This window comes from Crassostrea angulata, chromosome 5, assembly GCF_025612915.1.
Source record: "Crassostrea angulata isolate pt1a10 chromosome 5, ASM2561291v2, whole genome shotgun sequence".
Taxonomy (NCBI): domain Eukaryota; kingdom Metazoa; phylum Mollusca; class Bivalvia; order Ostreida; family Ostreidae; genus Magallana; species Magallana angulata.
This window is the reverse complement of record NC_069115.1, coordinates 35,612,606-35,625,369: the sequence shown is the minus strand read 5'-3', so window position 1 is coordinate 35,625,369 and position 12,764 is coordinate 35,612,606. Positions and strand designations below refer to the sequence as shown.

The following is a 12,764-nucleotide window of genomic DNA, read 5'->3' as shown; positions in this document are numbered from 1 at the left end:
ACATGTATAGAAAACACTAGTTCTACATTTACATTTATGTTGTGTATGTTCTGACCAGGGCTGCGGAATGATAAAGAATAGGTAAAAAAAATTAGGATTGCATGTTTACTTATTAGGAAATTAATTCCCGGGTAAACTAGTACTCTAGTATATAATTAATAAATAATTTAATTCAAAGTCAATGCAGACTCTCTCTCTCTCTCATGATTTATCAGAGGTTTTTTTAATAATATCTCAATGTCTATAAAACCTCCTACATGTATAGAAAACACATTTACATTTTCTGACCTTTGCGGCAGATTTCTGTTCACTGGCAATTAATTAAATTAGCTTTGATATCTTCCACTTTGCATTAAAAAGAGATATGACAATTATATTTTGGAAATTAATGAAATTGATTATTAGATTAAAACATCAGTTTAAATTCAATTCAAGAGTCCAATAAGCCGGTCAGAAACGTATTGAACAAACATACTAAAATATTTCTTAGACAAACCTATATAAGCTATTGAAGCTTTATTTTGCTATTCACGGGAAATTAATAAAGGTATAACCAAGAACTTGATTAGCAAAACGAAGAAAGGTGTACTCCATCGTTACATGGCTGTTTATAAATTATATATTCTGACCGATTTATTGGTTTTAGTGCGCTCCTATATGTTTAGATATATACAAAACCATGTGCCGCGCTTGATCTTAGTTTCTAGTGTGTTGTTTATTACCAAGAATCGTATGATTCATAGGCTTAAGATATTCATAAGTAAAGTGTACATATATTTGTAGACAATTTTAAAAACTGAATAATTCACTCTATGTTGTATTTTTTATGTATGTTTTTCAAATATTAGGGAGTAGCGATGTTTCCGAGCTCCAAAGGACTACATGCCCTGAGGGGGCTTGCACACCTAATATAAAACATAATTCCTGCCCTCACCTGAGGTTTACCACCCGGTGAATCTCAAATCTTTAGTTGTTAGCATGATTTTTGAAGTATCGATAAATTATCAACTAAAACATGTGATTTCTAATATTACGATAACAGTGTGTCTTGTGATTCGGCGCTGTTGAGTGCATATATTGACTTATAGCTCAAAATATAACACATGTGATTTCAATAGTTGAAAAAAAAACCCAGTTAAAAGCCGTACAGGGGATGTCAGGGGCATGCACAGGGGCAGACAGTGGCTCACAGGGGATGACAGGGGCGTACAGGGGGTGACAGGGGCTTACAGAGGGCTGTGTACAGGGGCGCACAGGGGATGGCAGGGTATACAGGGGCTCTGTACAGTGGCACACAGGGGATGTACAGGGGATGGCAGTGAAAACACAGGGGGTGACAGGGGAAGACAGGGGAGTTCATACATGTACGGACAGGGGTTTTTAGAGCCAGTAGTGTAAAGAAATATATCAATCTATAGAATCAAAATTGTGTGCTTTACACAAGAGTTTGAAAAGATGTAATGATTTTACTGCATAAATCTGAAATGATTTGCTTTAGTCAAATAACCAAATGACGAATATCATGACTACATTTGCCAGCATAAAACTTCACAAAGTCCTTGATATTTCAAACAAAGAATGATTTCCTTGTTCTAGTAAATAGTTCTTTTGTACTAAATAGTGGATCAACAGCTATACTTTGTTCTAAAATATCCTAGATTTACATTTGGCTTAGTTATTCTAATATTTATAAATACCGCAGAGTTCTAAACTTGACAATGTATGAAAAATTACCAATATCTTTATTTTAGCTTATCAGGTTTCAATACTTCAGTATATGTTAAACATATTATGTTTCCGAGGTTTTATATTGTAACATTCATGGATGTCCCTGGATGATAAGTTGAAAAAATTTGCAAGGTATTCCAAGTGATATCTAAATGAAGAAAAGATGAAAACATCATAAATCTCTGTAAGAAATCTATTGCCGTTCATGTGGATGTTTTTAAGAGAAAAATGTAAATGAATCTTGACAATCTTTAATTTAGCCACCTGCTCTGATTTCAATTGTATTTCTTTTATAGGTAAATTTGTGCGTATTTTTATTTAAAATAGTCCAATTGGCTTCATATATATATATATATATATATATATATATATATATATATATATATATATATATATATATATATATATATATATATAGGTTCCCTTCGTCATCGAAAGCAAGATTTTTGTCTTGCCTAGATGGCCCAGTGGTTAGCGCGGTGGCCGCTCACTGCTAGGAGAATGGGTTCCAGAGGTCGTGAGTTCAAGCCCCGGCCGGGGCGGAGGTGGAGCTCCAACAAGGTGAATTTCTTTGTGCTTTATGTATTTCTTTATCATTCACTATGGGCAGGTATATGTCAATTTGAGAGTTATTGCAATGTTTGTGCTTATTATATGTATATATCTATGCAATGTGTATCGTCCCGATCCTCTCAAATTGTCGTTTAACTGCATTCCACCTGTATCTCAAAACGACCGTGTAGTGAGCGACCAGCGCGCTAGGTTCCTTTCGTCATCGAAAGCAAGATTTTTGTCTTGCCTAGATGGCCCAGTGGTTAGCGCAGTGGCCGCTCACTGCTAGGAGAATGGGTTCCAGAGGTCGTGAGTTCAAGCCCCGGCCGGGGCGGAGGTGGAGCTCCAACAAGGTGAATTTCTTTGTGCTTTATATATCTATCTATCTATCTATCTATCTATCTATATATATATATATATATATATCTGTAGATAGAGTGTAATACACATTAAATATTCGGCAGCAGAATGAACAAAATTGTTTGCAACACCTAGCATAATAAGCAGCAGCTGTAGCATAAGAAATTTTAAAAGTCAATAACACAATGTCTGCATTACAGAATACAATCATAATAGGCTTAATTACTCGACACCACTTAAAAAATAGCGTACTGATAAACTGAAAGAACAGATATTTCAAAAAAGATAGGAATAATGTTTTCGTAAGTTTGAAAAAGATTCAATATAGAATGTTTTGTAAGTTAACAGATAAAACACATACAACGTTCACAGATTAAAAAATAGTTTATATGATTAATAATTATATATAATTAATAATAATCTTCTTCATCTTTTCATCGAGATGGGATTTTTTTTTTCTTTTTGCGTTTTTTTTTCAACGTAAATATCCGATCAAAAATCTTTGCATGTGAATATAGAGTTTCATATAACTAATCAAGAAAAATACAACATAACATCATAACATCGTTTGATTTATCGTAATGGATTTAAAGAAAAATCATAAGAAGTCGATTTAAAATCAACCTAGACGCCCCAACAAAACAGCACCACAGAGGAGTAACAATCCGTTCCCGAGGATCTCCGTATAAAGCAACCAATAGCTTCTCTCCTCACCTTTCGTCAGTCGGAAATAGGCCAAATACAGAATTGACTTTGCAATGGTAAAGATCGCTTTTGCAAGCTGAACTTCCTCGCTCAGAAACGCTTCGATTTTGAAGGCCACAATAAGGCAAATGACAATTTGAGGCACATCTTCAAGCCATGTCATAAATGGTGACAACTGTAAAGGAACGGTGATTTTGCTATCTTTGCACGCGATGTTTCTTTGGCGAATGGCTGTTGCGATGAATAATTCGATGTTGATCAATGTAACCATGATTCCGACGACAAAAAATGTCAAAATAATGGCCTTATAATCCTTGGCATCTTCATAAGTCAGAACATTGTTTGAATTTGATTTAACTTTGTCGTAGAAGATTCCATCCATGATAAGGTAAATGACACCCAAAAGCGGGAAAAGTACCATAAATATTGCAGTTAGCCAATTCATTTTGACATTAAAAAAAGTACACAGCTTATGCATCCAAAATACTCTCTATTATGAAAAGAAAAGTTCCGGATTATTTACACTTCAAATGACATTGTTGAAATATTGTTAATGAAAGAGAATAAATCACTATTAATCACAAGCATTCTGAGAGTATTGCATAAGCAATACACGTTCCCTACCGGTTTGTCGAAATTGAAGAAAACAATGCACTGTTATGCAGAATATCATTTCTTACCGTCTCAACAGACCAACCCGATAACAAATCCGATTGTAATAATACACGTACAAAAAACCCTTAAATTTACAACACAATGCTTAACACTACTTTACAGAACTTATTTGTTTGTTAGAAACAATAAAAGGAATGGTCCAAGTAATGCACGATATTATTACTGACAAGTTGAACATACTTTCCTCGTTTTTTATACACACTGAGCCTGATAACGAACCCGAACATTAAAAAATTGGAATATAAAATATTAATTTTCTCGAAAATATGTCAACCAGACGCAACAGAAGTGTAAACTTGATCTGTAGTTTGACATTTTGAAGCTGTTCAGCAAATTTCATATTATTCCTCAAACGCATAAAGAAAAAAAGTGTGGAAAACTGAAGTAGGGCAGACAGACGGACGAACAGACGGACTGACGGACGCAGAGGAAAGCTATAGTCCCCTCCGGTGAAAACCGGTAGGGGACTAATAATCTTACCAAACAAATATAATCGTCTCTAACTGAATTACTCTGACTTGTGATATTGAATGTTTTATATATACAGTATGACAGATAACATTTTGGAAATTCCCTCGACAGCATTATTTTTATCGCTGAATAATAGAACTTTAAAACGAAAGTCTTCAGAAAACCCATATAATTTCAAAAATCGGGTATGAAGGTTGTTGAATGAATGTCAAAACCTTAAGTGCATAAATTAAGTTGTAACAGCAAAGTTCTTTTTTATGTCTACAGGGAAACCTAAACCTTTCTTTTAAATCATAAAATTTTCAGTGAATGTTAAAAAAAACTAAGGTAAAAGCCATTAATGGTCATATCTTGAGACTGGACGATATTTAACTATAAAGTAGACAAAAATATGTAACTCCATATCTTAAATAAATAAAGATGTAATATACTATATAGATCATGGTCTACCATTCCAACTGTACAGTATCATGCTTCTTTTATTTCGGAATGATACAAAATATGCTCTGCATCGACATAATAATCTGGCTAAATAACTAATTTGCTGAAATTTAATATATTTTAGATTAATTTCGATCTAAAGGTAAAATTTATTGAATAACCGCGGAACTAAAAACAATTAATGCAACGTCAAGGCATTTATGAAACATGGTTTTTCAAAAACTCTTTATAGTGCTTTCACACAAACTATGAATTTCAAATATAACTGATAGCCATTCTCGCCTTTGTTATTATAGTTTTTTGGCTTTATTTAATAAGGTCACAGTACTTTAAGAAGAACTGAAATTGAACACTCTGATTAAAATCAGATCTTTGATCCGCTCCTTTTTTCATGGTCACTACGCGAGGCGTCAACAGAAAAAGTAACGAATCGAGGATCTGATTTTAATCAGATTGTGAAATGAAACTGAAATTTATACAGTAATATTGATCATGTTTTAATGAATTTGTCCATGATAGTGTGTACTATGTAGATACTCCAAGTCACATGTTAAAACTACCCAGACGGGTAAGCAAAATGATATCGCTTAAAAGTAAGATAACATTTCCAATGAAGTCAAGTTTGTAGAGCCACAATCTCGCTGCTTCATAACGGTTTTTGGTCATGCAGAGATACACCAAGTAAATCATCGCTTTCACTACTGTAAAAATTGCCTTCGTAAGTTGAACACTTTCACTCAACCAGCTATCTACTTTGAAGGCCAAAATGAGACAAAGTGCAATTTGAGGCAGATCTTCAAACCACGTTATCAATGTTGACATGTATAGCGGTACTTTTATTTCCTCTTCTTTGTACGCAATGCCTCTATTTCTAATGAACGTTGTTATGAATATCCCAATGTTTATCAACACAGCCACACTTCCGACGATGAGAAACGTAAAGATTGGTGCCTTAAAATTATTTGCATCATCTTTGGTAAGAACATTTTCTGGGTTAGATTTCACATTGTCATGAAATATTCCATCAATGATGAGATCAACTGCATCTAGCACAGGGAATAGTACCATAAGAACTATAGTACACAGATCCATTGTTTTATTTGTTATCTCGGTAAAGATCCTGCATGAAGTAAAGAGAATTTGTTAAATTTCTAGATGCAAAAGCAATACAATACAAATTATAAAGAAAAGAAAATATTCCTATACAACTTTTAAGTCGTTAGACATTTTTTCTTTAAATTTACGGGGATTTTGGAATAATTCAATAGTTTATATATACAAAAAAGAGAGTCCCGGTCAAACTCTAGAACTCATTGTATTTATAGGACGATGTTACAGTATTTAAAGTTTTTAATTTACATGTAACCTTGTGTAGTTAATGCTGGAAAACAGATGTCTAATAATATTTTTGTCGAAAAGTGTTTACAAATATTTTACAGATGAAAAAAAACCAAATCATTTTTAGAGATCACGTAATTACATATATTTTTATAAATGAATGTGTGTTACAAATTTGCAGGAAAACGGAATATCGTGTATTCATGTCAAATTGAACCATATTATTTTATATTTCCTGTTCCTTTTTTGGGACTAAAATAATAAATTACATCATCGTGTTTTGATGTTACATATTAAATGATTTTGATATGATATTAAATAACAAGGAACTTATATATATATATATATATATATATATATATATATATATATATATATATATATATATATATATATATATATATATATATTTCACTTACAAGAAAGAGGTTTGAAATTCTCGTGTTAAGGAGGCGAAAAAAAAAACTATCTTTACCTGACATAAGTTCAATGTTTCCTGTCTGAGATATTTAACTTGACTTTCAGTCCTATATAAAAAAAAAACCCCACTGTTCTTTACTAATGTTGAGAGAGTTTAAGAATAAACTTATCAAAGTTAATGTGAAGTTTTATCAAAGTCAAACATAAGGACAAAAAGTCTACAGGCTAGCCATATCAAATCCGTTGAAAAACGTGCATGCAAAGATAAACACGATTGACTTTTGAATCAATAAAAGAAAGCTTTACAACTTACACGACCCGTAAAACACATTCCTATATGCATGATAAAAATAAAATGTTTCTCTCTACAAAAATAAACTTTAATAATATGTGATACCAATCTTATAAATTTTATGGGCTCTGTATTTAATCAATAGATTTCCTGTTCTAGTTTTTAGTCACCAATGGCACCGGATAACGAAAATTCAATTGTCACTTATGATATAAATAGTGAACAACAATAGTCGATATCATCATTCATAACAATGAAGATACTGATCGCTGTTATTGTTGTCCTCTTTGAGACAGGCATTTGCCACTGTCGTAAATGCGAAGGGTAAGTATATTTTCGATCTTTTTCACTTTACTGCTAATAGTTTTCATACATAGTAAGTGAGATAAGCCATGAATTCTGTTATAACCAACCTGAATGTTTATGAAACAATGTTAGATATTATAAACTTTTTGATTAATGATTTTAAGTAATGCGTGAGAATTGCATGACCGGCCAAGTTAATGCATTTTGTTTTTGTAAAATGTGTAACTTTATATTTAGGGGGAATAACACTTTCTGTTGCAGTGGACATATTTGGAATGCTGAACTGAAATCTTGTACGCGTGAGTTTAAATCATACATGAATTTCATTTCAGATATTTTCTGTTTACAGTATTTTAAAGCGTATCTTTAACAATATGCATCATAGCACGGCATTTGTATGTAAAGTTTTGAGAACATATAATCACATTTTCCTGAATTACTTAAAGATATGAATATCTAGCATGTGGTTGGCTTAAAAATAACAGAATAAAAATTATTTGGGGGGGGGGGGGGGGGGTGAATTGACTGTTAAAATTCTACCACTATATGTATCCATGAAAAAAAAACCCCTGCAGTAGTCGAAATCGGGGTTTGTAATCGAAGCTACACCCATCGCACAGAGATTGACACCAAATACGAAAGATTTAAGTTATTTCACAATGCGATCAATTCGCCATGCTGTGAAATACTGTCACAAAAGGCAGAGGTCACGGGGTGCTGAAGATCCTTAAGCGAAATTTTATTATTAAAATCATTAATTGTCGGTCATCGTTGTTGTTTTTAATGTTGTCGTAAACTTCTCATTTTTTGCTCCAGAACTACTTGATTAAAGTCATTTTCATTTTTCCGAATAAAGGGCATGGCTCCCTTCAAGAAGACATGGTACAAAAAATGAAAAAGCGGTTGCTCTCATGAATACCTTGCCTAGAATAAAATAATTTGTTAAATATTTCTGATGATGCATTAAAAGCCGTAAATTCATCATAAAATTAAACTAAACCAACATGTATTATTTGTCCGAAGCATGAATGTAGTTTTTGTTGCGAATTTATCATTATGGTGTGCAAATGGGGTGCAAGAAGTAGGACACAGCGGGTTTGTTGATAAAAAATGATTTCCTGCACAATATATAATGGTCATTTCAAAAATCTAAATATTATATAATTATATGACTTTATTTGACCTCGTGAAAGTGTTGATTTGTAAGCTCACATAAGCTGAAAGCTCAAGTGAGCTATTCTGATCACATCTGTCTGTCGTTCGTCTGTCTGTTCGTCTGTAAACTTTTCACATTTTCAACATCTTCTTGAGAACCACTTAGCACAAAGCATCCTTAGCTTATTGGAATTCAAAGTTGTGAAAAGTAAGGACCAAGCTCGCCTACAAAAGAAGATAATTAAGAATTAATGACAATTTTCGAGAATTTTTCAAAAATCTTCCTCTCAAGAACCATTGGGCCAGGAAAGCTGAAACTTGTGTGGAAGCATCCTCAAATATTGTAAATTCAAAGCTGTGAAAGTCATGACCCCCGGGGGTAGGATGAGGCCAAAATAGGGGGGGGGGGGGTGACTTTTTATATTTGAAAATATAGAGTAAATCTTTAAAAATTCCGGTAAAAAACCCCGTTAGGCCAGAAAAGCTAAAACTTGTGGAAGCATTCTCAGGTAGTGTATATTTAAAGTTTAGGAAATCATTACCTCCAGGGGTAGGGTGGGATCCACAATGGGGAGGGGGGGGGGGGGGTTAACTTTCTACATAGGAATATTTAGAGTTAATCTTTAAAAATCGTCTTCAGAAACTAATTAGCCAGGCAAGCTGAAACTAGTGTGGAAGCATTTTCAGGTAGTGCAAATTTAAAGTTGTGAAAATCAATAGCCCCAAGGGGTAGAGTGGGGCCAAAATATCTATGATCGAATTTCTATGTAGGAATATATATAGTAAATCTTTAAGAATCGTCTTCTCAGAAACTAATTAGCCAGGAAGTATGAATTCGAAGCTGTTTGAAAGCATCCTCATGTAGTGTAGATTCGAAAATGTAATAATCATGATTCCTGGGGGTAGGGTGGGACAACAATTGGGGTGGAATGTTTACAAAGGAATATTTAGAGTAAATCTTTAAAAAATCTTCTGCCAGGTGATTATTTAATATTGTTTAGATTTTGGCTCCTTGACAATTTCTTGACGATTGGGTCTCACAAGGGGTTCAGAGTTTGATGTATGTTTATATCCCATTTATAAACAATTGTTTAGGACCTTTTTTAGAGCTGCAATGCTAAACATGTGTTATTACTATAAAATCATCCTGATAGAAAGGTGACTAATGATAATAAACATTAGAATATCCAGTAGAAAAAAATTATATTTATTTATACAGGATCTACATGTATTATACTACATTGTCTAGATAGTTTCTGTTATGACTCCATTAGGCTGATTTTATCATACCTATTGTTCCTCAGGTGAGCGATATGGCCCATGGGCCTCTTGTTTTAGTTGCTCATGTCAAACCAATTTTTAGCCTGCAATATAGGATACCACGGGCAGCACTGTGAGAGTCGATGTCCCTATCCTTTATATGGGAAACACTGCCAGATGATATGCGTGTGCGAAGAAAATGATTGTCATCACGCACTTGGTTGTTACAATGCAAATCAAGGTATGTTATTTTCAAAGCTGCTTGGTCTGAATTTATATCAAATTTATGCACGCTTTTAAACGATGGCTATGCTTAGTATATGTATAATAATAGACATTGCAGTAGTTTTGCCCGTCAATTATGCCAAATTTCAATGAAGAAAAAAACGTATAAAATTTGCTAACAAAACAAACGACATTAAAAGGTACCTCGTTATTTCGCCTCATGTTAAATTTCACCCCTGACGACGGGACGGGTATAGTTGTATTACGAATTTGACATCGCTTTAAATACAGGTCGAAATGATCAGACAAATTACAAATATACATGTGTACGTTTTGTTCGCAATTATTTCTAAAGTCTGCTTAAAGCTTTCTTTACAATCAAAGCATAGCATGCGGGTTGAATAACCCTAATCAATTGGATGACGCAACCAAGCGGTTTCCTCTTCTAAACATTCCCGTGAAGCATTTTGGTTTGTTTTTTCGTTTGCCCAAATTATTTTTATTTAATTTGAATATTTCTAACTTTGAAAGGAGACTGATTCTGCTGGTGTAAATAGGAGAAAATCCATAACTTTCTAAGATAAATGATTTGTATGAAAAAAAAAAATAAATTGATACTGTAATTACCGAAAAGTCGGACCAAACAGCTTTAAGTTCGAATGTTTGACATTTAACATATGTCACATTTCTCTTTCTGAAGTTAAATTGAGTCGTAATTAAGCAGTACAGATATTTTGCTGATTTTATATCGTTGTTTTTTTATAGAAAGGAATGGGCTGTATACCGTTGACATTTTAAGAAAGACAATATTAGGGAATAACGACAAAAGAACAAAAAAGAAAACCCATGTGAACCAATCAACATCCGCAGGCACTGACTTAGGTAAATTCAGAGACTTTATTATTTAATTGAAAGAAAAAACACATATTAAATAAAAGAAAAAAACTTAAACGAGTCTTAAAAATAAATGTTCACTATATATTGTCGCTAGCATCTGATTTACATGTGAAAAGAAAAATTGAACGGAAACATTTATTATTTTCATAACGTCGCCCAAAAACTGTTTGCTAGGAAGTGACATTTAAGACTAAAATCGGTATACTGGCTATGAGGATGCTTCTTGTCCCACACTATACGTTGTAGCAACTATATATTTTACGAGGTGAATCCGAGGGAAATAGTTGCTGTCGAGGGGGACAATAAACTTGCTATCGTCCGAAAAGACAGTAAATAGGTATTTTATCATACCGAAGAACACTTTATTTGTCGGCGATGCAGATTTTTTTTAATGATAAATTTATTAGACACTGAATTTAACGTAGCGACTCGGATTACAACAGAGGTCTTCCGAGTTAAAAAACAAGGGAAATCGAATGCCGCAGGTGAATAGTTTTGATTACTCGTCACCATAGGCCGATCACACGAAAGCTTTTTTCACGGTTAGATACAGTACATGTAGCATGTTTATTCGTTGTTATTTTACACAGAAACTATTTACAAAAGTATGAGATAGATGGTAGATAGATAGATAGATAGATAGATAGATAGATAGATAGATAGATAGATAGATAGATAGATAGAAAATACAATGCAAGCATAGATAATACATTTTATATACATTCTGATCATATTCTAGGTTTTGACAAAAAAGAATGCGAAGATAGGAGGCATCATGGCAAATCTGTTAGCACTATAAAGACGACCATTGTTTGTCTTTTTGTCCTTGCTGGCATACTCGTCTTGCTGTACACGGGAGCGCGCTTTATGGTGACAAAATAACAACACTCGCTCTATTAACTGATGTTAAGCTATTGTTTTTCCATGGACAAATACTAAATGTAAGATAGAAAATATCTCTATGCAATTGATCTGACTTGAAAATATTTTACTATATAAAGATATTACATAAATGGATTATTCAGCAGGCAATGCTTATGTAAGCCTTCTCTATAAGGTACACATAATTATGACATACATGTATGATTTTATTCAATGCAATTTTGAATAAGGTGCTTATCTTAAAAGTGGATAAAAGATAGCATAATGCTGCTTATTATGGTTGTATAGTAGATAAAAATGTGTATAATGAGTACCAGCAGATAAAACAACCCAAACAAAACAATGGTAAACAGGTAAGTAGAAAAAGAAAGCCCTATGAAAATTATGCCAACTCTTTTTTTTTTGCAAAATATATATTTTAAATTGAATAATCTTAGAGTTAAAAAAAGGTGACATAACGCCCCAAAACTTTTGATTTACTTAATTCAGTTGTTAGGATGTGTACATAGGTATACCTAACAGAAAACGTTCTAGCTTCAGGAAATTTCTAACCGTGTTTTCAAAATAATATTTGGGGCACGTCGTGACTCACAGCAAAAGTTTTTTTGAATACAACGATATTCTAGCTTCCCTAAATAATTTTCTTAAAGTTTGTGTTTTCCGACATTGCGGAAACTTTAAGTCTCGTCATGCACGAGTGACTTGGCGCATAGTGTGAATTGTTTTTCGGAGGTCATTTTGGTCATTGCAACGTTCGTTACAAAATTGTTATGATCTTGAGTTGATGGTATTTCTTCACTACCCAGCATTTATTATTATACCTCAATATGATTATTCTATTATATCTGATTGGTCTAGAAAGTCACGGGACAGGGGGATATCATAGGAATGAAAAAGTATATATGAGCATACGATGTAAACAAATATGATTAAATCAAAAATATGTAATCATTATGATTCTCTTTATATCTCAGAACCAACTTAACTATCTATGATTTATGAAAGAAAAGTGAGACAGTTGCATGGGAAATCAAACAATCACGACGTTAATGTTGCA

The 12,764-nt window shown here is 33.2% G+C and overlaps 1 protein-coding gene across 2 annotated transcripts; it reads left to right on the top strand.

The window, feature by feature from the left end:
• Positions 1 to 7,214: 7,214 nt before the first annotated feature.
• Positions 7,215 to 11,798, top strand: LOC128183253 (uncharacterized). Of its 2 annotated transcripts, none has more exons than XM_052852199.1 (5): positions 7,215 to 7,306; positions 7,526 to 7,581; positions 9,807 to 9,944; positions 10,694 to 10,810; positions 11,565 to 11,798. In XM_052852199.1, the coding sequence occupies exons 1-5, from the start codon at positions 7,236 to 7,238 to the stop codon at positions 11,705 to 11,707; spliced, it is 525 nt and encodes a 174-aa protein (XP_052708159.1). In that variant the 5' UTR covers positions 7,215 to 7,235; the 3' UTR covers positions 11,708 to 11,798. The 2 variants fall into 2 exon arrangements, with proteins under 2 accessions (XP_052708159.1, XP_052708158.1); XM_052852198.1 differs by having other exon boundaries at positions 7,526 to 7,587.
• Positions 11,799 to 12,764: the final 966 nt, after the last annotated feature.

Coding starts and splice junctions, on each gene's coding strand:
- LOC128183253 (XM_052852198.1), top strand. CDS start 7,236: ATGAAGATACTGATCGCTGTTATTGTTGTCCTCTTTGAGACAGGCATT. Junction 7,588..9,806: donor TGAACTGAAATCTTGTACGC/GTGAGTTTAAAT, acceptor ACCAATTTTTAG/CCTGCAATATAGGATACCAC. Junction 9,945..10,693: donor TTGTTACAATGCAAATCAAG/GTATGTTATTTT, acceptor GTTTTTTTATAG/AAAGGAATGGGCTGTATACC.